Here is a 26,282-nt window from a genome sequence, read left to right as displayed (position 1 = left end):
TTCCCCCTCTCTATCTCCATCCCTCTTTCTCTCTCTCTCTCTCCATCCCTCTTTCTACGTCCCTCTTTCTTTCCCTCTCTCTCCATCCCTCTTTCTTTCCCCCTCTCTCCATCCCTCTTTCTTTCCTTCTCTCTCCATCCCTCTTTCTTTCCTTCTCTCTCCATCCCTCTTTCTTTCCTTCTCTCTCCATCCCTCTTTCTTTCCTTCTCTCTCTATCCCTCTTTCTTTCCCTCTCTCTTTCTCCATCCCTCTTTCTTCCCCTCTCTCTCTCTCTCCATCCCTCTTTCTTTCCTCCTCTCTATCTCCATCCCTCTTTCTCTCTCTCTCCATCCCTCTTTCTACGTCCCTCTTTCTTTCCCTCTCCCTCCATCCCTCTTTCTTTCCCTCTCTCTCCATCCCTCTTTCTTTCCCTCTCTCTCCATCCCTCTTTCTTTCCTTCTCTCTCCATCCCTCTTTCTTTCCTTCTCTCTCCATCCCTCTTTCTTTCCTTCTCTCTCTATCCCTCTTTCTTTCCCTCTCTCTTTCTCCATCCCTCTTTCTTTCCCTCTCTCTCCATCCCTCTTTCTTCCACCCTCTCTCTCTCCATCCCTCTCTCTCCATCCCTCTTTCTTCCCCCCTCTCTCTCCATCCCTCTTTCTTCCCCCCCTCTCTTTCTCTCCATCCCTCTTTCTTTCCCCCCCCTCTCTCTCCATCCCTCTTTCTTTCCCCCTCTCTCTCTCTCCATCCCTCTCTCTCCATCCCTCTTTCTTTCCCCCCTCTCTCTCTCTATCCCTCTCTCTCTCTCCATCCCTCTCTTTCTCCATCTATCTCTCCATCCATCTTTATTTCCCTCTCTCTCTCTCCATCCCTCTTTCTCCCCCCCCTCTCTCTCCAATCCTCTTTCTTTCCCCCTCTCTCTCCATCCCTCTCTCTCTCTCCATCCCTCTTTCTTTCTCCCCCCCCTCTCTCTCCATCCCTCCCTCTCTCCCCATCCCTCTTTCTTTCCCTCTCTCTCTCCATCCCTCTTTCTTTTTTCCCTTTCTCTCTCTCTTCATACAGGGGAAGGGGGGAGTTTGCTGTGTCCACCACCACTCACTGATGTACTAACTTTTTTGCGCTATAAACAAAATAAATAAAAAGAGCCACAATTCTGGAAAAAAACAACATTTTTTACTTTCTGCTATATAACATTCCCTATCAAATCTTTTCATCATTTTAGGCCAATTTGTAGTTGGAACTAGTTACTAAAATTTTTGAATCCCACCACTGCCTACACCCCCTGTCACATTGCAGACTATATATAGTATATAGCGTTTTTGCTGATTTCTGTAATAGTGTGCCTTGTGACTTTATTTAGCGTTAGCGACAGTTAGTTTCTGTCCCAAATAGGTTTAGGGTATCCGCCACCCCCCCAATAAAGATTTAACCCCCTTATCACCCCCAGTTAACTCCTTCATTGCCCTGTCACTTTTATAGTATACAGATCCTTTTTCTGATCTGATCTGCTCGGGGAACTATCAGAACCGAGCGATCGGCTGTGTTTGATCACTCTGTTTTCAGTGTAGAGGCGCTGGGGGGACAGATGCACTGTCTAAACCCCGGATTTTCTTAAATTAAGTGAAGGCAAAATAGCTTCATTTTGTGACAGACACCTTAAAGTAAACCTACTATATATATAAACATTAGCTTCCATTGCTGACTTATTTTTTTAAAGATATAGGCTGGGTGCCATTCTGATCCTTATTTCACTTCCTGGTATATGGAGTTCAAAACAGTTCCTGGGCCAGCATCCTTAAATAAAAGAAATGACAGCTTCCATATTTCTTTTCTCATATGGGCTTTTTGGTGACTATAGAGGTATCACAAAATGTTAAACAATGTTCTACATTTCAGGTGCCATAATGACCAATACATATCTATATCATAGAATATTTTACTACATCTAAACAGTAATAACAGTTTATTTTATTTTTTCAAACTGCTCCATCACAGTAAATTAAAAAGAAGGGAGAAGAGAGATATTACCTGATACTGGCTTCCATGATACTTTTATCTGCACCTGATTATTGTGGTAAACTGGAGATGCTTGCAAAGTGCAGCTAGTGTGAAATAGTTTACAGACATCCATGGGATGAAAGTTTGATACTTTTGGATCTGTTCATTGCAAAGAAAAAGAAATTGTGATATTATTGCTTTTTTTTTTTTTATTACCTTATTTGTGCTGTGCAATCTTTGCATATAAAAGGTCACATGTGAGTTTTAGGTGAGCAAGGTAAATATTCCTGAGTTCCTCAATAAAGTTGTACACATTCATATATATTCTGGGGTCTGCTAGTTGAACAGCAATGATTTTATTCATGCGATTTTCAGTTGGATAAACGTAGCTCTAGATGATATGAATAAAAAAATCAGCAGACACAATGAGATTGATTTACTAAAATGGGAAAGTGCAAAATCTGGTGCAGCTGTCCATGGTAGCCAATCCGCTTCTATCTTCAGCTTGTTCAATTAGAAAGCTACAAGCTACAAAAAAAAAAAAAAACTTGGAAGCTGATTGCTTTCTCTGCTGCACCAGATTTTGTACTGTCAAGTTTTAGTAAATAAACCCTTATATGTTGAAGTGGATAATACATGCAGGTTAGTGTCAGCAATAACTGGTCATGTTCACAACAGGCAACTGAACGATTGGCTAGTGTGTGAGACCTAAAGAGAAATTATCTTTTTGTTTAAGCAATTTGAAATATATTTCTTTATAGAGAATGGTTAGTGGTTTGGTCATGATTTACATATGGTTAGTGCTAAAAATAATATTTAAAAATACATATTTTATGTTTATATGAAACGTTGCATAATAATTTTTGTATTCATGTTTTTGAGGTAGCAGGGGGAGCTTTAGCCTAATTTTCAAATGCTTTGCAAGGACTACCTCTGTTGTATAGAAACAGAATCAAACAAATGGCGCACTGTGGAGATTACCTGCTCATACATAGACGAAAAGAGTAACTAACACTGACAAATGGTAAATTAGTCCAAACATATGGCTATATATGGCCATATAAATAGTCCTTATAGATAGGTCAATAAACTGATGGTAATACTCTGCACCCATCCAATGCTGATCCTCATGAGACTGAAGTGATCTCTAAAGGAAAAAAAAAGGACAGCAGAGGGTGCTAGGCTAAGTGCAGTAGTATGGGAATACCTTACTGGGGAAAGAAAACTGGCAACTCACTTTTGGTGCATCAAGTAAAGCATATCTTCACGTTAGAACCCCTTCTTCGATAAGGCCCCCTGTCTGTTCGGTGAAAGCCTACAACCATAACCATTAACTGTGTGATGAACCAGCAAATCCTGGGAACCATGCTAGAACGCACAGGGACACTGGACTAGATGTGACATAACCGCCGGCGGAACAGAAGCTAATTGGCATGGTAACGCATTTCAAAGTTTTCAACTCCTTTCTCAAACCATTAAGAGAAAGGAGCCTAAGAGCTTTGAAACTCATTACCATGCCTATCTGCTTCTGGTTCGGATTGAGGTGATGTCACATCTGGTCCAGCATCCTTGTGTGTTCCAGCATGGTTCCCGGAACCTCCTGGTTCATCACACAGTGGTTGATCACCATCTCTGGTGGCCCTCACAGTGGCCAAGCACCTCGTAGACAGCAGGTGTTCTGACATGGAGACATGCTTTATGTATTCCCATACTACTGCACTTAGTCTGGAACCCTCTGCGGTCCTAATTTTTCCCTCTTTTTTTGCAGAGATCAATAGCTCAAGCTAAGATTTATACAAATACAAGTAAATGAGTCAGAGTAGTCAACCATTACAGTTTCCCTTTAAACTCTCAATTAAAAAAATAATTTTATAAATGATTAAATATTGTGTGCAAAGCCTTTACTTTACAGTATGCAAATAAAAAAGGGCACTTCCAGGATATAACATCCAAGTGAAAGATATAACACTAACAAGTCAGAAAAAAATAATAATTAAAAAAACAGAATCATTGAGTTGGAAAAAGGATCACATTCTTGTGTCAGTATTTTGTGCAAACCACCTTTTGCTTTATTTACAGCCTTTAGTCTGTTGGGATAGGTGACTACTAACTTTGCATATTAAGACTTTCCAATATTTGCCCACTCTTCTTTGCAGAACTGCTCAGGTTACACAGATTTTCAATGGGGTTTAAGTCTGGGCTTTGACTAGGCCATGAAAGGACATTCACCTTTTTCTCCTTCAACAACTGTGTGCTCTTTTTGACTGTGTGCTCTGAGTCATTGTCATGTTAGAAGGTAAACCTTCTTCCCATTGACAAGTTTCTGGCAGAGGGCAGCAGATCTTTCTCAATATTTTGATGGTATTTTGCCCCATCAGTTTTTCCTACTGTTCTGACAGGTGCTTCAGTCCCTGCTACAGAGAAACACCCCCATAACAGGATATTACCTCCTCCATGCCTTACTGTAGGAATGGTGTTATTTGGATAGTGAGCTGTATTGGACATGCCAGACATATCGTTTTGTGTTTATGCCTAATAATTCAATTTTAGTCTCATCTCACCATAACACCTTTTTCCATGTGCCCTCTGAATTTTCAAGGTGCGTTTTGGCAAAGCTCAGTCATGACTGCATGTGGCCTTTGTTGAGAATTGGCTTTTTTCTTGCAACCCTCCCATACAAGCCACCTTTGTGGAGAATTTGCGATATTGTCACTTGCACACTCTTTATCAAAAATTCTTGCAACTGCTTCAGAATTGCTGTAGGCCTCTTGGTAGCCTCTCTGACCAGTTATCTACTGGCTCTTTCATCCATTTTGGAGTGATGTCCTGATCCAGAGAAGGTCTATGTTGTACCAAATACCTTCCATTTCTTAATAATAGATTTCACTGTGCTTTTAGACATTAATAAAGCATTTGATATTTTATTGTATCCATCTTCTGACTTATGCCTGTCCACAACTTTATCCCGTAGACAGTGCCTTGCCACCCATAGTTGATTGTTTGCTTCAGGACTGTACTACCTAGGACTGAAATCCTCCAGAAAAGCTCTTTTCATGCTGAGCTAATCAAAAATGACCACTGCTGATCACAGTTGAAAGTCAAATGGCTTTGTGTTCCATTGAGAAGGTGATTAGCTATACCTGATTGAGTTTGCAAGTCCTTTCTAAGAGGGGTGATATTTTTCCAACTCAGTGATTATGTTTTTGAATGTTTTTTATTTTTTCTGACATGTTGTTGTATCTTTCACATGGATGTTATAAAAACAATGTCTGCCTTCATTTTAGGCTCCACAAAAAACAAAATGTGATTATTTTAAAGGGGAGGGGGTGATTCTTTTCTATACCCACTGTAAATATTTTGAAATGCACCATAGGTCAACTGTAAGGCACCCAAGTTATGTGCATGCAGTTAGGTATATTTTATTAATGTACCCTGGACTGGTTAGTATTAGTGCTAGGTAAGTCACCATCAATACCCTACCTTTCAATGTTGTTCTAATAATAAGCTGTGACTTTGAACTCTTCAGTCGTTTCTGACCCCAAAACGTGACTGCTTGTATTTTTACTAAATACTCAGTATCAGGCTGTAAATTTTCTAATGTGAACTCAGTGTTTTCCTGGAATAACATAAAACACAGATTAACTGAACAGTGAAATATGAAGGGAGGCTGAAATTCCATAGCTTTCAATACTACACACCCCATCTGTTAGCCTCCAGCTGTCTTTTTTTCTCCCAGAGTGATGATCTCTATTGGTCTTACTGCTCCAGGATATTCTGTAATGGTGAATTTTTAGGTCTTGATCCTGTGGTGCAGCCCAAGTAATACGGACAGTTAGGGTACCATCATGGACAGTTGTTAGGTTACTATGTCTGAGACCAGTAGGAGCAGCTGGTGGCAATGGATCTGTACAAAATAATTATTTCAAAATACTGTTCAATTATCAACATTTTAATACATAGCAGAAGATAAAGGTACTACCCAAACACATAAGTATCATAAAATGGTTATTGGTTAAAGACCAAATACATATAAAGGCCCGTACACACGAGTCGAAATTCGGCCGGGAATTTTCGTCCGACGACCGATCTGCCGATTTTTGGCTTTTTAGTATGATGCTTCCGACAACCGACTCCGACTTTTCGGCCAAAAAAATCCTGGTGTGCAGGCTATATAATTTTTGTCAACCGTCAAAACACGTCCGATTTTCGTCTCATTAGTACAGATTTCGATGGGGAAAAAATCTTATGAGCAAGACTAGGCATGCTCAGAGATGAAAGAACACAAAGAAAGCAATCCAACAGATGACATCACTTCTGAAGTAGAATTCTGTCGTGCGGGAAAATTCGTGTGCAGTCTAGAGCACATTCCAACCAACAGACACCACTCTGGACAAAAGATGGACGACCGGTCGGCGGAAATTCGTTGCGTGTGTACGAGGCTTAACTGTTGCAGACCTAGATTTCCCTATAATAGTTTAAAGCTCTACTTCCTTCCTTCCAAAAGTCCAAAGTGAAAGTGTATCTATTTCTCACCTGGGACTTTTTAGTTATTTCTATATACTGCATTATGTAAATCTAATTGGAAAAGTGTGATCCAACTGCCTGCCAATAGCAGTAGTATTTAGTCGGACTTGGGAAATCTGGATAATTAATGGCCTCTAGATTCTAGAGCAGATATATGGAGTCAATAAGCGATATAACTTAATAACAACTGTGTAATATTGAAAAATTAGTTTTGGGTGGATTTGGCCTTTGATAACCTATCATATGAACATGTTAGACAAGTGCAAGTCCCTAACAGGCACCAAAAAAACAAAGGTTCTTAGCTATGTGGTTTGTTCTGAGGATAGTATCTCCAGGAGCCCCTACCTGAAGCTACACAGCATGAAGATTTCAGGTTGCCTTGTGCACTGTACAGGATGCTGGTTCCATATTATTTATAACTACAGACAGTCCCTGATATTATTACCATTTACATTTTGGAACTTAATACTCAGTTTGAATTATCCATCTGCACATAGCTGGATAATTCTTTTTTTTATAGAGAATTTGTGCCCAATGGTACATATGTAGTCTATATGTTCCACCACTATCTGTTTTCTACAAGGTCCCCAGTTAGAAACACTGGCACACGCATGCAGAGCAGCATTCAGCTGTCTCAAGAATAAAGCCTGTATGTTACTTCTGCATAAGAAAATGTTAAAATACAAACAACAGCTAACAAAAGAACTAATTTTACCATAGAAATATTATGTAAGTAGTGGCAGCAAAAAGAAGCACTGGGCAAGCAAACTCTTACTATAAAAAACAAACTGCAGATCTTTTGGAATACACTGTATGATAGCTGTATGAATATAAACCATTTAAATAGTGCATTGCAAAGAGAAAACAGTTGACACAGAGCAACATGATTTAGATAATGATCAAATTATTAGTTTGTAATTCTGTTGTGGCACAAATTGCAGATTTACTATACTAGCAAATGGTTAGGTAAAGTGATCCTAAAGTCTCATCTTTTTTTTCATTTAAAAAATGCAAACATGTTATAATTACTTACTCTGTGCAGTAGTTTTGCACAGAGCAGCTCCAATCCTTCTCCTCTCAGGTCCCTCGCCGATGCTCCTGGCCCCTCCCTCTACTGAGTGCCCCCACAGCAAGCAGCTTGCTATGAGGGCACCTGAGGCAGGTTGCTGCTCTGTGTGTCCATCCAGACACAGAGCCACGGTTCTGCCCTGCCCCACCCCCCTCTTTCCTCATTGGCTCACTGAATTTGATTGACAGCAGTGGGAGCCAATGGCACCGCATTGCTGTCTCAGCCAATGAGGAGGAGATTCCTGGGCAGCTGAGTCTCTCCTGCAACATTGCTGGATCAAGACGGGGCTCAGGTAAGTAGGAGGGCCGAGGGAGGCTGCTGCACACAGAAGGTTTTTTATCTCAATGCATAGAATGCATTAAAATAAAAATGCGTCTGATTGCAGTGATTTCCCCCTCACATCCTGTCCCATAGCCAAGCAGAAAGTGAAAGGAAATCCCTGAAAATGAAGATAATCCCTTCGGGATCCCCAGGTCATCAGAACTAGTGTTACCATGGGAAGATTTCCCCTCTATCACCCTAATAGCCCACATGGAAGAAAAATATATTTAAAATATATTTTAAAAAAATTCATTATTTTCCCCCAAATATATTAGAAATATATTTGAAATGCTACAATTTTGGCTATATTCAATATATTTCTAAACATTTTTCCCTAAATATATTGGAAATATATTTGAAATGCTACAATTTTGGCCATATTCAATATATTTCTAAATTTTTTTCCCTAAATATATTGGAAATATATTTTTCTTCCATATGGGAGGGGCACAGACAGCAATAAAAACTGACAGGAGTTCTAATCCCTCTCCACTCTATCCAAAATGGAAAAAAATTTTTCCCTTTAGGTATACTTTAAAATTATCCAAGGAATGCTGGGTTAGCAGTGATACTAAATTATTTAGGGGAATTTGTCACATGGCAAAATACCAATAAGACTGGGCTCCAATATAGGTATCTGCAGAGTTGGACTAACCACAAGGTGCCCCTGGCAAGTTTGAGGCAGGCCCAACATCATATAAAAGCTGGCTTTTCTATAATTATCAAAAGTATTTTGCGGGGCTATAGAGCCACCTGATCATTTCAGCCCCCTGTGATGCTGCTCTGTCTCACATGATATCAGAACACAAGAAATTTAGATGATATGAGGAGAGAGGCAGTGGTACAGGGATGTTGTGTACAGGAGAGGCAGTGGCAGGGCCAGAGTGACCCATAGGCAAATAGTGGCAGCTGCCTCCAGCAGAGCATGCTACCTGTTGTGGTAGGGGTGGGGGTGCAGAAATGTCCACACTGAAGCAGTGCCGCTGTCTGCATTCTGCCCCTATTAAGTCAAATACCAGTCCTGCTCTGTTTACACCAGCCTTTTTCAACCAGGGTGCCCAGGCGTGCCTTGAAGCTTCTCCAGGGGTGCCTTGGCAAAATGCCTAAACATTTTTTTTAAATTGTACACAAGTCAGCAGGTGGATGAAGCATGCCTTTTAGTTACACAAAGCCACAGATTTTCATTATGCAACATTACGACTTTCTAGACACTGGCATCCTAACAACCAATGATGTCATTAGTTGATAAGGAGGACGTCTGTCGCCTTTACAGCATCCTTGTTTGACCCTCCTCTGCCCCTCTCCCTCAGCACTGGGGTCACATTAGCTGGCTTATGAAGAGAAATTGAGGGAGAAGAAAAACATTGGAATACCAGTCAGTACCAGTGTTCAAAAGTATATTTGCTTTGAAAGAAAGAAATCACCTCTAACGTTGGGTGCCCAACGTATGGATGTTGTTTCAATATGTAAAACTATTGGAATAATTTTTTACATTTTAGAATAGGGTGCCTCAAGACTGTCCATAATTATAAAGGGTGTCTTGACTGAAAAAAAGGTTGGGAAATACTGGTTTACACAACAGTGACTATAGCTTCTGCTGTGTAACAAAGATCTTTTTGTTCAAGAAGACACTTCAGAGTTTTCATTGAGAAATACAAAGTAAGAACAGTATTGCTTCTCTTGCTTCTCTGTTTCATTTATGTGTAGATCAAAGGGGTGATCTTTGATCTGCATATGAGGTTAGTTAAAGTATATGTGAACTCTTACCTTGTAAAACATTCCATTCGGTTTAAAATAGAAATGCATGGCAACACTTTGTGTGTATATATTAAAAATATTATAATACCTTCTTTTTTTATAAGTAATCACACAACCTCTGTTATCAGCTGCATAAGGGGCTTGTGGAATTGAGGGTGGAGACTGCAGGGGTCTAAACACTGTGTAGTGCAGTCGGTGTAGTGCAGTCATTGTAGTGCAGTCATTGTAGTGCTGTCAGTGTACTGCTGTGCTGATTCTTTTGTAACACAGTGTAGTGGTGCCACTGAAGTGTTGGTGTACACAACACGTCTGTGTCACCCTACCGATCCCATTTTTTTTCCATTGATTGATTTATTTATTTATTTTACAGCATTAGGTTCTTTTGCTGCAATATTAGTACTCACCCTTTTGGGTCGCAGGTGCTATTCCTTCTGCGTCAGTAGTTATTTTTTTTATTTTTATTTTTGTGGCGCAGCAGCATTAATAATATTTAGAGCATAATTGCTGTCGCCCCTTTTGTGTCACAGGTGCTATTCCTTCTGCGTCAGCAGTGTTATTGAGCCACAACATGCAGAAGAGTTGGTGGTCCTCTGTCATCCAGGCTCATACTAGCTTGCGTTCCACCGCAGCTGCCAAAGCAGCTTATTCCACAGGCTCCTTGTCCACAGCTACTCCTTCCTTAGCCCCACCATCATTCACAGAGGAGTCACTTGAATTATTTGATCATAGTGTCAGTTTTATGATGCTGGAGGATGCACAGCAATTTGAATGCTCCGATGTTGGTTCCCAGGTTGAGAAAGGGAATAACGTGAGCCTAGAGAGAGAGGGTGACAATGATGGACAAGAAACTAGCAGTTATGTTCCCCCAGCTGCAGAATACTGCCAAGTTTGCTCCAGTGATGAGGAGGGAGGGGATGATGAGGTCACTGAATGCAATTTTGTGCCTGAGAGAATAGAGGAGTAAAGTGAGGAGAGACAACTCCAACGAGGCAGGATGTCCTCCAGGGGCCGGCTTAAGGGCAGCCACCCTATTGCATTACACCACAGAGCTCCACAGGTGCAGGGCGCTGCTTACTCCCCACTGACTTCCAAAAGTTCATTGGCGTGGGCTTTTTTCAACTTGTGCAGCAGACCGCAGCACTGCTGTTTGCAATCTCTGCCTGAAGTGGATCAAGCGTGGCCAAAACACCAGCCGCTTGAGCACCACATGCTTGACAAGACAAATGATGACCTGCCATGCAGTCCATTGGCAACAGCACCTGAAAGACCCACATTATAAAAAAATGCAGACTTCTCCTCATCTGGGATCTCAACCTCTACTATTCCTCAAGTTTTCTCAAAAACCTGCACTGAGGGGGATGATGGTATAGCAAAGAGTGCCACATGTACTTGCACCCAATCTGCTAGCAGTACCCCACCTGTTGATTTGTTGAACCGTAAAAAAAAAAATACTTTCCCAGCCATCCACATGCTCAGCATCTAAATGCTAGCTTGGCCAAATTGCTAGCACTACAACTGCTGCCTTTTCATCTGGTAGACTCGGCCCCCTTTTGTGAATTTGCGGAATGTGCTGTACCACAGTGGCAGGTTCCAAAAAGAAATGTATTTTCACGTAAGGCCATTCCAGCTCTGTACCATCATGTGGAGGGCATTGTTTTAGCCTTGTTGGGCAGAGCAGTCAGTAGGAAGGTTTACATTACTGCTGACTCATGTTTCAGCAGGCATGGTCAGGGACCTTACATTTCCTTCATGGCGCACTGGGTAACTCTGCTGGCAGCTGGGAAGGATGCAGGACATGGTTCAGTGCTGGAGCTTGTTCCACCACCATGCCTCCAAAAAGCTGGTGGTGATTCTGCCACATCTGTCTGCTCCACCCCCTCCTCTTCTTCTTCCTCCTCTATGGCCTCTTCTGCTGAACCAGCAGTGCTCCCTAAGCGTTCAAGAAGCTATGCAAGCAGTCAGGCTAAAAGATGCCATGCATTGCTTCAGTTGGTCTGTCTAGGGGACAGGAGCCAGACCGGGCAGAGATTCTGTGAGATCTGCAGGGGCAGGCTCAGATGTGGTTGAGGCCACGGCAGCTTCAGCCAGGAATGGTTGTATGTGACAATGGCACCAACCTTCTCTCTGCCCTCCAACAGGGCCACTTGACACATGTTTCATGCTTGGCACATGTCCTGAATTTAGTGGTGCAGCATTTCTTGAACAGGCACCTGGGCCTATAAGATCTTCTGAGGCAGGCCAGAAAAGTCTGTGGCCATTTCTGGCAGTCATACAATGCCAGTGCTCAGCTGGCTGACATTAAACGGGAATTCAACCGGTCCACCAACCGCCTCATTTGTGACATGCCCACCAGGTGGAACTCAACATTGGCAATGCTGCAGCAGCTGCACATACAGCAGAGGGCCATCAATGAGTACCTGTGTAAGTATGGCACAAGGGCAGGCTCAGGGGAGCTTTGCTTCTTTTTGCCACGCCAGTGGCTGCTGATAAAGGATGCACGCACTGTCCTGTCACCATTTGAGGAGGCCACAAAGATGGTGAGCACGCGCGTGATGCATGCATCAGTGACACTATTCCTCTAGTCTTTTTGCTTGAGCACACGCTTCGTAGAATCATGGACAGGGTACTTGAGGCAGAACAGCGGGAGGAAGAGGAGGACTTCCTTTCCTCACAAGGCCCCCTTTATGCAGATACCATTTCTGCGGGGCTGCAAAACAAACCGGAGGAAGAGGAGGATTGTGGCAGCATGGATGTAGAGTATAACATACAGCAGTCTTCAAGGGATGGTTTTCATTCCCCAGAAACCCCAGGAGTAGTACATGGCTGGGGAGAGATTGCTCCTGACAATGTCATCCTTAGTGACCCAGAGGACTCAGAATCTCATGCCTTCTCAAACATACGCTGCATGGGCTCCCTGATTTTGCAAAGCCTGCAAAAGGACCTGAGGATTTATGGTATCAAAGAGAGGGATCATTACTGGTTAGCAACCCTTCTTTATCCACGTTACAAGAGTAAAGTTGCAGAGCTCATGCTGCCTTCGCAGAGGGAGCAGAGGATGAAACATCTTGAGAACGCCTTGAAGAAACATTTGTGTAACACCTTTCCAGACACTGGGAGATTACCATTTCCTAGACAACGTGTTTTTGAGGCTTCATTCGATCAAAGGAGGAGCGGTGGGGAAGGCGTTTGGCTGACCGATGCCTTTAAACAATTCTTCTTGATCCTCAGCACCCAGGGCTGTTCGGCTTAAGCAACCATTAGCAGCGTCTGCATCATATGGTGCAGGATTATCTAGGAGCAAGAGCAGATTTGGAGACCTATACAACTGAGCATCCACTGGGTTACTGGGTCTTGGGGATGAACCACTGGCCAGAATTTGCTCAATATTCAATTGAGCTACTGGCCTGTCCTGCTTCCAGCATGCTTTCCAAATGCACATTCAGTACTGCTGGAGGTTTTGTGATGGATAAAAGAGTGCATCTGTCCACAGACTCTGTTGACCGGCTGACATTTATCAAAATTAATCAGTCCTGGATCAACAGCAACTATCAAGCCCCTGATGCTGATGTAACTGATTGAATTTTTCAGGGATCTGGGATCCCTCGAAGATTTCCTATGCTGCCCTTTCTATTCCTAAATATTGATTATGCTAGCTTCCAACAATGTTTTTGGTTTAGGGCACCACCAACACCCAAGGCCCAATTTTTCTGCACCTTCTTGACATGTAATTTCAATTTTATTTTCAAATTTTGTAACAGCAGGGCCCATTCCTGTGCCCAGCAAGAGTAACTGTGAGGGGTTACAGTGTTCAGGCACCACTAGGGATGGGTGAACGGTTTGGACCGAGCATAAGTTTGGCCTAAACATCACCCATTCAGGTACTCACCCAACACCTGAACTTTCTCACCACTTAGCGGTATGTTCGCCCGCTGAGCGCACAGTCAATAGGTTGTTAAGTCTTCCCTGTTGTGAGCTGAATTAAAAAAAATAATTGTAGAAAGAAAATGTAAATTTAAAAAAATTGGGGTGAAAACAGCTTGGGGGAACCTTTGGATCTTGTATGGCTTTTAAGGGGAACCCTATGACAGATTTAAGAAAAAGAACGGCGTGGGGTCCCCTCCAAAATTCATATAGTTTTGAAGGGGAGCTCTATGCCAAAATTAAAAAAAAAACGATATGCCCCCCCCCCCCAAAATTCATACCGGGCCCCTTGGGTCTGGTATAGATTTTAAGAGGAACTCCATGCCAAAATTTAAAAAAAAGCCGTGTGGGCTCCCCCAAAATCCATACCAGTCCCTTATCTGAGCATGCAGCCTGGCAGGTCAAGAAAGGGGGGGTGAGTGAGCACCCCCCTCCTGAACCATACCAGGCCGCTTGCCCTTAACATGGGGAGGGTGCCCCCCCCTTTCCTGACCTGCCAGACTACATGCTCGGATAAGGGCCTGGTATGGATTTTGGGGGGACCCTATGCCATTTTTTTTAAATACAATTTTTATCTGTATTGTCAGGAGCCGACAATACATTACAGCCACTAGCAAGTTTAAATAACTTTTTTTTCTTTAGAAATGTCAGTATTAACGGGCTTCATACATCTTACAGATGTGCCATTTTACAGGCACATTAGGGGAACCCCCCAGGCATGATATTTAAAGGAATTTTTCATTTTTATTGTTTCATTTTAGACAACATTAAAATCACTGCTCCTTTAAAAAACTTTTTGTTTTAAAAACTTTTTTTGCATTGATACATGTCCCCCAGGGCAGTACCCAGGTCCCCATACACTTTTTTTGGCAATAACTTGCATATAAGTCTTTAAAATGAGGACTTGTGATTTTACCTGTTCATGTCCCATAGACTTTAATAGAGTTTGCATATTCGCTAGAACTTTTTCCCCGTTCGAGATGTTCTGGTGAGAACCGAACAGGGGGGTGTTCGGCCCATTACTAGTTACTGACATGGGGACAGAATAGGAAGTGAATGGAGATCTTCCACATAGAGAGAGAGACAGCAACGAAAACTTGTCAGAGGTTCTAACATTTCCCTACTTCTTTCAAAACTACTTTCAAAAAGCATTTTTAACAATAATATTTTGAAGGTTTCTATAAAGCCTAGGGTGATCTAGTGATCTGTGTTCCTAAGAGGAAATACTCACTGTTGGTGTTGCCTTAGGACAGAACTGAAAACCTCCTATGTATTGTTTCTTACCTTTGCTTGAATGGAAATGTTTACTTGGGGTGGTGAATCCTAGTGTGCCATGTATGTTCACTGCTGCCACTCTGAACTGATACCATCTGTTTGGCCTTATGTCAGTCATACTGAAATGGTGTGTTACTGTCTGTGGAAAAATAGAAGACACTCATATTTTTACTGCCTCTTCTGACTAATATTCATATAAATCATTATAAGAAAATTACCTTGATTATCAACATGTAGCTACACAAAAAAATCCTCCTTTCAAATGCATTGTTTTTTGCATTTTAACACATAACTATCATCAAGTCCTTAGCAAATGGTGAAATTATACTATGAAACTCATGTGACAACCTACACATTGCAGATTTTATTTTAGCAACATAATAAACCAACAAGAATAAACCATGCTATCAGGGTCTATGTGCTTTGTTTATTTCCCCATGCTCTTTACATATAAGCCAAGTTCACATATAAAAGACACCAGAACTTTTCCATGAAGTCCGCTTATTTTTTTACTTTGAATGCTCTTTTTGAGATGTTTCTTTGCAGAAATCATGCATTTAGAACTGTTGCACAAAAAAGATATTATATAAGGTCAACACTAACCACTGTTATTGTTTGCCAAGATGTAGACTGATCCTCACTAGGTTGAATGCCATAATTCCATCTTCTTTGCAGGATGTACAAAACTGGTTGTGCAGAGACATTGAATCTAGACTTCCATGTGATTTCTACGCTTCCATTGAAATGTTCATTAAATATGAAACCAGTGTTAGGTTTCAATGGCATGCCTGCAGAATAGAAAGGAGACTTTAGATATCTATGTGAATGCTATTATTTTAGTCTACCTGTTCCGCAGATAGATTACCTTTATTCTTATTAACTGGCACCTGGCAGGTGAAACCACATCCATTGGCACAGCACTTCTTTATGCCAGGGCAGTCTTTGTCAATACTGCAGCTTAACACACAAGCGGCAGTGAACCCAGATGCTCTGTGTGGAGGAGGGCAATCTCCCTGCTTGTTCATTTTAAGAGATTTCAAGAAATCACAGCTGGTCACACACTCATGGTGGTTCTATGTAGTGCAATGAAAATACACAGAAAAGGTTTTAATTATTAACAACAGTGAAATGCTTTATTTCTAAAATAGTTGAAATATTTAAATGTTGGGTTTGGTTGCATTTACTAGTACACACTTTACCTATCTACCCTTTTTATTTTCATTGTTGTACTTCTGTACAGTAGGTTGTGTTCTCTTTAGGCTTTGTAACTGAATGGAACAGAGGTATACTTTAGGCACTTGCTGACCGCCTAACGTACATTTACTGTGGCAGGTCTGCTCTATTGTGCGAAATCACGTACCTTTATGTCATTTTTGCAATAGCCACTAGGTGGGGCGTACGCATGCCACCTGAGGCGTGATCACACGCTAATTTGACAGAGAGGGAGCCAATTAGCGGGTCTGGCAGACCCGATGTCTGCTGGCCAGCCGTGAATGTTCCTGAGAGAGGCAGAATGGCGGTCTGCCTATGTAAACAAGCTGGAAGCAGGAAAGTAGATCTCTATCTTCCCCCAGTCAAAGCAACCCCCACACAGTTAGCAAGCACCCCCTGGGGACACATTTAACCCTTTGATCGCCCCTGATGTTAACTCCTTCCCTGCCAGTGTCAATAGTACAGTAACAGTGCATATTTTTTTAGCACTGATCATTGTAAAAATGTCACTGGTCCCCAAAAAAGTGTCAGATTTGTCTGCCGCAATGTTGCAGTCCCGCTAAAAATCGCTGATCGCAGCCATTACTAGTAAAAAAAATAAATGAATATATAAAAATGCCATAAAAATATCCCATAGTTTGTAGACACGATAACTTTTGCGAGAAACCAATTAATATACGCTTATTGGGATTTTTTTTTACCAGAAATATGTAGCAGAATATATATTGGCCTAAATTGATGAATAAATTAGATTTTTTACATTTTTTATTGGATGTGTTTTATAGCAGAAAGTAAAAAATATATATATATTTTTTCAAAGTTGTCGCTATTTTTTTGTTTATAGCACAAAAAATAAAAACCGCAGAGGTGATCAAATACCAGCAAAAGAAAGCTCTATTTGTGGGGGGAAAAAAACGATTTATTTATTTGGGAACAGTGTTGCACGACTGCGCAATTGTCAGGTAAAGTAACACAGTGCTGTATCTCAAAAGAATGGCTTGTCATGACAGGGGGTAAGCCTTCCGGGGCGGAAGTAGTTACCGAGGAATTGAAGCCCTAGAACAAGTAAAATGCAATCAATAATATGTACTATAGCTAGTTGGACCCATGCATTGAGCAGTCTAAAATTCTGCCTGACTGTCATATGTAATGAAAGGGCGCTTTTCTTAATGTAGGAAAGCTCAGGAGGTTTATACAAAGAATATGTTATTTAGAACAACCCCCTACAAGGGATTGCCATGAACAAGTTCAGTGTTTCACATAGTGTACAGTATATTTCTGGATCAATCAATTTACAAATAAACCCTCTACCTTAGCTTTGCTGCTTGTTGAGAATTTCCATCGATAACCAAAACCAGTGTAACTATTGCTTTGTTTACATTTAGCCTATCTGCAGTCTGAAATTTACTGTTAAGCAACATCCCTGCAGATTGGGACTAAAAACAGCAAGGATGATATTTGATCACACATCAGTTGATGATTCATGTCTTCAGTGCCAGGAGCCATCACTGATAAATTCTAAACTATATTACCCTTATGTAATCACTAGAAACAAATATCAAATTAGTGCAAGAAGATAGTCTGTGCATAAGCTTAGTTTTGCACTGGGCATCACCTATCCCATGTCATTCCATACAATCTTGTTTTCAAGCAGACCTTTATGGACAGGATAATCAATGTTTACATTGGTTAAGGCCTGAAAAAGGCAGAGAGTAAGCAGGGTATATGTGTTACAATTTCCTTTTTAAACTAGTGGGTTGAACAAAACAAAATGACAGACCCCTGGATTAACACAAACAATGTGTGATGCAAGAATCTATCCCACTGAGCTATTGTATTATGACAGCAGGAACTCCCTCCCCACCCACTGTCAGAATGCACTGATCAGCGCTGTAGCCATTGGTTGAAATTGAATACTGGTTTTCCAGCATGACCGTTCGACAGAACTGGGTTCTGTTGAACAGTCACTGGTACACATGGACTGAAGGCCGGCAGGTTCCTGCTGAACTGGCTGATTTTCAGGCCATGTATATATATTTTTCTTCTTTGTAGTTTCTTCCTGTTCCTGGGTATTCTAATGAGCTGTTACTATAGTGCTATCAGAGAATTCCTAGAATTATAAGAAGCTCCATGATTAAATGATAGAATAACCACATAATTTCAGAAAAAAAAGTTTTTAAGATTAAAAGTAAACATTGCAGTAGACACTTTTTAACTTGGCAGGTAGCTGGTAATGTATATAGTATGTACAAATATTTTATCCAATGCTTTTGGTTTGGAAAAGGTTTTATTCATTGTTAAAAACCTATAAAAAGTAATCCGAACATAGTACTTTCTAGTAGCTACAGTACTAGTAAATGCCAAATTGTTTTTTTTTTTGGTGGTGGGCCTGGCAATGGTAAGAAATCTACAGATAAAGTTTTTACTACATTAGGCCAGTTTTTCTTTATTTAAAAAAAATAGATGGTATCCATTACCATGTACATGGAAAAAAACAACGTATCATTTACCTTGATATACTAAGTATTAAAATACACTACCTGGCTCCTCCGCTGTGTATTTACTAGACTTTGTTTGGTTTTATGGACATTTTCCAATATAGATGATTTCAGCACGGGGTCGTCTTTACTTCCTTCTTTTGATATCTCCAGTTATGAGCTGAACCGGCACCTGTTTCCAGTAGTTGTACAGTTTTGTATGTACAGTTTAAGTAACAACATGGAAAACTAGGTTCAGGCGGTAAGGTTTGTTTTACCTTCAGGCGTTACCCTTTGTTTTACCTTCAGGCGTTAAGCGGTTAGCTGTCTAATACACCCATGTATGCATAAGTGAGGTCATGATTCCAAATATAACTCAAAAGCATTATTGAATATCAACACTTCCAAGTCAGAGCCAGAAGTTGTAATTCAGTTGGCTGAATATGCTAATCCAGTCAGAATGGAAGTCAAAAAGTGGAGATGCCATTACCTCACATTTCTTGTGACACTGTTGTGAAGCTGCTTCCCATTGGCCCATGCATGGCTGCATACACTGAAAAATACTAGAGTTGTCAGAACATATCCAGAAGTATTTAAACACATCACTTTTATCATATAATCAAGAAATCCCCTTAAACCATAGAATATTATATTAAAAAATTCCATGCATATTAATATTTTATAGATGCAGTAAAAATAGATCTTGTAAGCCTGCATGACTACATTTCAGAAGTGTCACAATGTGCAGCGACAGTAAAATCTTTCCAAAAAGCTCTACTTTTTATAATTAAAAGCAGTCCTCGTGATCCAGTCAAGTGACTTTGCTAAGATAGGGTTGTCATATTTTCTTCAAGCCAAACTCGAACAGTTTAATGGCACACAGCATTTTTTTCTTTTTTAAGGGGGAACACTGTGGACTTTAGTGTAAAGGGTAACCCTGATGTAAGTGGGTTTCTGCTCCCCCAAGTCCCCACTTACATCAGAGTTCCCAGCATTCCCTCTTAAATCAGGGTTCCCAAAGCCCCCTTTACATCAGAATCCACAGAGCACCCCTTACATCTGAGTCCCCCTTATCTTAGTGTACTCACTGGCTCAGAGGCAAGAGAGAGGGAAGGGGGAGACTATAGTAACAGACAGTGGATAGTGAGCTCAATCATCCATGGATGGAGGCTCAAGCATGGGCATCTTTCATCATATATCTGGTGGACTTAAAATTTGTGGATGGCTTTGTAAGTTGTTGCTAGCATTTTGAATTTAATTTGTTGGGTGAGCGGAAGCCAGTGATTGACAGAGGAAAAGCAGACACTGAGCATTTAGTAACGTGGATGAGTCCATTCATGATGTATTGAAGAGGGATAGCCTATGTAGAGGTAAGCCAATGAGAAGGTAATTGCAGTAGTCGAGGCACGAGATGACCAGGGAGTGAACTAGGAGCTTTGTTGTGTCATTGGTTAGTAAGAGGCTATATTGGAGATGTTGTGGAGGTTGAGGCAGCAATATTTGGACAGTGATTGGATGTGGGGCTTGAAGGAGAGTTCAGAGTCCAGGACTACACCTAGGACCTTGGCATGCGGGGATGGGCTAATAGTTGTGCCATCGATTTTGACAGAGAGATCAGGGGAAGGGGCACTCAGTACAGCATTCAGCCCTTTCCAGCCGCAGAATATTGGCTGCAGACACCAGATCTGGCCGATGCACCTGTGTCTCTCACACCAAAACCCTGGCACTGAATGCGCAGAAGCTAGATGTCACCAGGGCTGGCGCTCCCACTAGGCAAACTAGGCAGCCGTCTAGGGTGTACTGCCACCTAGGAGCACACTGTTGCCTAGGGTAGGATGACCGGGGACAGTCCCCGGACTGAGGACACAGCGCCCGGCCCGAATCTGTCCCTGATTTTATCCCCGCTCTGCAGGGCCGATCCTGGGTGGGTGCACCGTGAGCTAGGGCAGGGGGGGGCCTGCCATAGGTTCCGCTAAGCCTATTGGGCTGCCTCCGGAATGGAAGGGGGGGCGAGGGCGAGCGTTGCCTGATTAAACAGAGCAAGGTTCTTCTGCTTACTCGGAGCGGCCACTATAATGTGAAGTCCTGCCTCCTGGACCGCCGCCAACCTATGATAGACAGCACACTGGTGACGTCTATCATAGAAGCTGGTCCAGGAGGCGGGACTTCACATTACAGCGGCCGCGCCAGGTAAGCAGAAGAACCCTGCTCTGTTTAATCAGATGGCGCTCTAATGCAAATGCACTGGTATCTCTGCATTGATGGGGCACTGGTCACTGGTCATTCTGTATTGATGGGGGCACTGGTCTCTGGTCACTCTGCATTGATAGGGGCACTGGTCACTCTGCATTCACGGGGCACTGGTCACTGGTCACTCTGCATTGATGGGGGCACTGGTCACTCTGCATTGATGGGGGCACTGGTCACTCTGCATTGATGGGGCACTGGTCACTCTGCATTGATGGGGGCACTGGACACCCTGCATTGATGGGGGCACTGGTCACTCTGCATTTATGGGGGCACTGGTCACTCTGCATTTATGGGGGCACTGGTCACTCTGCATTGATGGGGGCACTGGTCATTCTGCATTGATGGGGCACTGGTCACTCTGCATTGATGGGGGCACTGGTCACTGATCACTCTGCATTGATGGGGCACTGGTCACTCTGCATTGATGGGGGCACTGGTCACTGATCACTCTGCATTGATGGGGCACTGGTCACTCTGCATTGATGGGCACTGGTCACTCTGCATTGATGGGGCACTGGTCACTCTGCATTGATGGGGCACTGGTCACTCTGCATTGATGGGGGCACTGGTCACTCTGCATTTGATGGGGCACTGGTCACTCTGCATTGGATGGGGTCACTGATCACTCTGCATTGGATTGGGGCACTGGTCACTCTGCATTGGATGGGGGCACTGGTCACTCTGCATTGATGGGGGCACAGGTAACTGGTCACTCTGCATTGGATGGGGCACTGGTCACTCTGCTTTATTGGAGCACTGGTCACTCTGCATTGATGGGGCACTGGTCAATGGTCACTCTGCATTGATGGGGGCACTGGTCACTCTGCATTGATGGGGCACTGGTCACTCTGCATTGATGGGGGCACTGGTCACTGATCACTCTGCATTGATGGGGCACTGGTCACTCTGCATTGATGGGGGCACTGGTCACTGATCACTCTGCATTGATGGGGCACTGGTCACTCTGCATTGATGGGCACTGGTCACTCTGCATTGATGGGGGCACAGGTAACTGGTCACTCTGCATTGGATGGGGCACTGGTCACTCTGCGTTATTGGAGCACTGGTCACTCTGCATTGATGGGGCACTGGTCAATGGTCACTCTGCATTGATGGGGGCACTGTTCAATCTGCATTGGATGGGGCACTGTTCAATCTGCATTGGATGGGGCACTGGTCGCTCTGCATTGGATGGGGGCACTGGTCACTCTGCATTGGATGGGGCACTGGTCACTCTGCATTGGATGGGGGCACTGGTCACTCTGCATTGGATGGGGGCACTGGTCACTCTGCATTGGATGGGGGCACTGGTCACTCTGCATGGGATGGGGCACTGGTCACTCTGCATTGGATGGGGGCACTCGTCAGGTTGCATTGGATGGGGACACTGGTCAAGCTGCATTGGATGGACACTGGTCAGGCTGCATTGGATGGACACTGGTCAGGCTGTATTGCTGGGCACTGGTCAGGCTGCATTGCTGGGCACAGCAATATTGGGCATCAGATAACACAAGATTGCTGATTTTGTATATATTATATTTACTGCTGATATATAATATTGGGAAATGGCCTGGGCTGGGGATCACACAGGACTGCTGCTTATATTACAATTTACTGCTGATATACAATATTGGGGATCACACAAGCCTGCTGCTTTTGTATATATATTATATTTACTGCTGATATATAATATTGGGGATCAGATAATACAAGACTGCTGCTTCTGTATATATTATATTTACTGCAAATATAATATCAGCAGTAAATATAATATATACAAAAGTAGCAGTCTTGTGTGATCCGATCCCCAATATTATATATCATCAGTAAATATAATATATATATATACAAAAGCAGCAGGCTTGTGTGATCCCCAATATTATATATCAGCAGTAAAAATAATATATATACAAAGCAGCAGGTTTGTGTGATCCCAATATTGTATATCAGCAGTAAATTGTTATATAAGCAGCAGTCTTGTGTGATCCCCAGCCCAGGCCATTTCCCAATATTATATATCATCTGTAAATATAATATATATATACAAAAGCAGCAGTCTTGTGTGACAGTAAGAGAATCATTTTCTATTTTTTCTTGGGGGGGCGCAAGTAAATGGTCTTGCCTAGGGCGCAAAATATTCTAGCACTGGCCCTGGATGTCCCGTGTGCAAGGGGTCTTAGAGCTAAAAGCTACCAGTCTTGGTACTGGATGCAAAAAGCCGAATGACTGCCTGTTTGATCTTGTAATAATCCAAACTTGCAGCATTGCAAAAGACCAGGCAATATTATTTTTGTTGCTCTTTTTATTATTATTATTATTGTTACTGTTACTATTATCCCTACACTTTTAATCTGTTATGTTTTTTTTAAATATAAGTATTTTGTGAAGGTGTGTGGGTAGCACTCCTGGCTTTCATTGGTTTAGCATTCTTATTGACTGTCTGGGTTATTTCATAGCAGTAGCTTTGTCTTAGTAAATTGGCATATGCTGATATTCAAATATCCTTATTAGGAATTTTGTTAAGCCTGGTAGAATGCATTGTGTATGCTTAAATAGGTTCCGCCTTAAAAATGAAAATACAATACATGTACTATATACAGGGCTTTTTTTTCCTCAAAGAATAGGTGCAGGAACTCTCCCTTTCTGAGTCACCCCTTTTCTCCGCCCCTACCCACCTCCGAGGAATGTTCCTTGGTTCACCCCCTTGCCCATCTCCCAGTACTGCCCTTTATGGAGCATACAGAACCAAGTATAACTTTTTTTGTGTCAAGTAAATTGTATGTAATTTATTAATGAGAACAAGAAAAGCAGTAAAATAGATCCCCTGCAGCCAGCAACAATAACAGACCATACATCAACAATAGACCCCCCCCCCCAAAAAAAAAAAAAATGAACCACCCACAACAAAAAAATCTCCCAGAACAACAATAGACCCCCAGCAACAATAGACCCCCCCCCAACAACTATAGACCCCCGGCAGCAACAACAAATCTCCCCACAACCAGCATCAACAGACCCCTCCCTCAACAGTAGAACTCTCCCAGCAACAACTGACCCCCCCCCCAGCAACATAAGACCCACCCCACCAACAATAGATTCTCCACCAATAACAATAGACTTCCAAAGCAGCAATAGACCCCTCCAGGCAAAAATGGATCCCCTCCAGCTACAATAGACCCCCCAGCAGCCAGCATCAGTAGATCCTTCAGCACACCCCTGCACCCCTTGCATACATTCAGTACTGGAGGTGCCGGAACTACGTTCCCCCACGTTCCTGCAGAAAAAAAGCCCTGACTATATATGGTATATAGAGTAAGTATGTTATCAGAAAGCAGATTGCAGCAACATGTAATGATGACATTCTTATGTTAACATTTGAAGGCTCATACATACAACACTGGGTGTACAAGCATATCTAGTTTCTGTGTTCATAAGCCACATTAAAGCTGGCCATACACTAGTAGATTTTCAAATTAATATTCGTCCGAAAATTTATATGAACATTTGTGTGAAAATTCCTGAATTAAAATCAGGAAGAAACATTAGAAATGTGTTCTTTTGAAAAAAATGTTTCCATGCTGCTCCTTCGGATGTTCTTGTCACTGCGGCCAAATGATAATTGATTTGATCCCACTAACTATTAGAAAATTGAATGAACATTTTTAAAACAAAAAATGTTAAACTAAATTCTACTAGCATATGGCCAACACCTCTTCTTATTTCAGGCTCCTGCATTCTCCAAGTTAGATGGCATTTGTGCATTTCCATTTTAAATCAACACTTTCTTTTTTTTGCTGGTTAACAAAGCAACCACTAGTTTTTCATCTCTCAAACACTATGTACTTTTAGACAATAATTTTTACTTACCTGTGAGCACCGCCGCTTTTTACCACACCAAGCCAAAATATTATCATCCTAGAAACAAAAAATAATAGACACTAAGACCAGCAAATTGATTACAGGTGTACATTCCTATAAAACCTGTGTTTATGTAAATAACTGAATGATATATGAGACCGTCAAATGAATTACAGGTGTAAATTCCTATAAAACCTGTGTTTATGTAAATAACTGAATAATACGAGACCATCAAATGAATTACAGGTGTAAATTCCTATAAAACCTGTGTTTATGTAAATAACTGAATAATATGAGACCATCAAATGAATTACAGGTGTAAATTCCTATAAAACCTGTGTTTATGTAAATAACTGAATAATACGAGACCATCAAATGAATTACAGGTGTAAATTCCTATAAAACCTGTGTTTATGTAAATAACTCAATAATATGAGACCATCAAATGAATTTACAGGTGTAAATTCCTATAAAACCTGTGTTTATGTAAATAACTGAATAATACGAGACCATCAAATGAATTTACAGGTGTAAAATTCAACAAATGAATTTACAGGTGTTCCTATAAAACCTGTGTTTATAAGGTTATATGAGGTTATACCTATATAACCTGTGGTTGCTTTGATAACCAGCAAAAAAAAAAAAAAAGAAATGTAAATAAATGAATAATATGAGACCATCAAATTAATTACAGGTGTAAATTCCTAGAAAACCTGTTTTTATAAAGAAAATAAATAAATAAAGTACATTTTTTAAATTAGCTAGGCGATACATTTGCAAATCTTTTAGTTTCTATTTAATATTATAGATATATATATTTTTTTTACTTCTGGTGATATGCAAAAAAGGGCAACCTGCTCCTCTAAGTGCTCCTGTTTGACTATATAAATTGCTATTAACAAAGCAAATAGAACAAAATAGCATAGACTCAGTGGGGTTGATTTACTAAAATTGGAGAGTGCAAAATCTGGTGCAGGTTTTGCATTGAAACCAATAAGCTGCCAGTTTTTTTTTTTTTTTTTTTTTGGGTCAAAGCGTAATTGAGCAAGCTGAAGTTATAAGCTGATTGGCTGCTATGCACAGCTGCACCAGAGTTAGCACTCTCCAGTTGTAGTAAATCAACCTTACTATAGTTTATGTTCTGTGACCCAGATACCTGAAGACTTCTGAAGTTGGCAGACAGCTGTGTGATGTGGAGGGTTAGACAACGTGATGTACATCTGGCTAATGTTATCTTCTTCTCAGTGTCTCCTCCATCCCTTTTGTCCACTCTCCATGTTAAAGCAGCACCCATTACAACGCTGTACACCAGCAAAACACCAAGGTTCCCATCGAAGAAAAGTACAGCCATTCTTATAGGTAACTGCCACTCTCTCCAAGCTATACTGCTCTTATACATGAATCTGTTAGCAATCTATGTCTGGGTGGGTGCTACGTCTAGCAGGGTCACTCCCCCAGCTATAGGACCCCACACCATATTCTGCATGCAGAATCTAACATACATCCCGGCTGTTCTCAAATTTCTACATATGCTTTGTACAAGGATGATTTCACTGGAGTCAGGGGTGCAGGTGACACTTCAATTTCATGATTTACAGTAGCATAAAGAAAGTTATTTTACCACAGTGGCTGTCAGTATTTAG

At 41.7% G+C, this 26,282-nt stretch overlaps 1 protein-coding gene across 1 annotated transcript in view; it reads right to left on the bottom strand.

Annotated features, from left to right (window-relative positions):
• Nucleotides 1-26,038, bottom strand: part of LOC309551334 (anosmin-1-like) — a gene marked incomplete at its 5' end in the record, with an annotated part of 67,135 nt that extends 41,097 nt beyond the window's left edge. The window contains 9 exons of the mRNA XM_082251883.1: nt 2,005-2,133; nt 5,455-5,590; nt 5,673-5,878; nt 14,852-14,981; nt 15,446-15,630; nt 15,708-15,915; nt 19,022-19,084; nt 24,649-24,696; nt 25,796-26,038. Coding sequence (XP_082108009.1) covers nt 2,005-2,133; nt 5,455-5,590; nt 5,673-5,878; nt 14,852-14,981; nt 15,446-15,630; nt 15,708-15,915; nt 19,022-19,084; nt 24,649-24,696; nt 25,796-26,038 — 1,348 coding nt within the window. The remainder of the gene's footprint in view (nt 1-2,004; nt 2,134-5,454; nt 5,591-5,672; nt 5,879-14,851; nt 14,982-15,445; nt 15,631-15,707; nt 15,916-19,021; nt 19,085-24,648; nt 24,697-25,795) is intronic.
• Between the last annotated feature and the right edge of the window lie 244 nt (nt 26,039-26,282).

The sequence above is a fragment of the Pelophylax lessonae genome (assembly GCF_965119305.1).
Source record: "Pelophylax lessonae genome assembly, chromosome: 3".
Classification (NCBI taxonomy): Eukaryota; Metazoa; Chordata; class Amphibia; order Anura; family Ranidae; genus Pelophylax; species Pelophylax lessonae.
The sequence above is the reverse complement of the archived record's forward strand: the minus strand, read 5'-3'. Positions and strand labels throughout refer to the sequence as shown.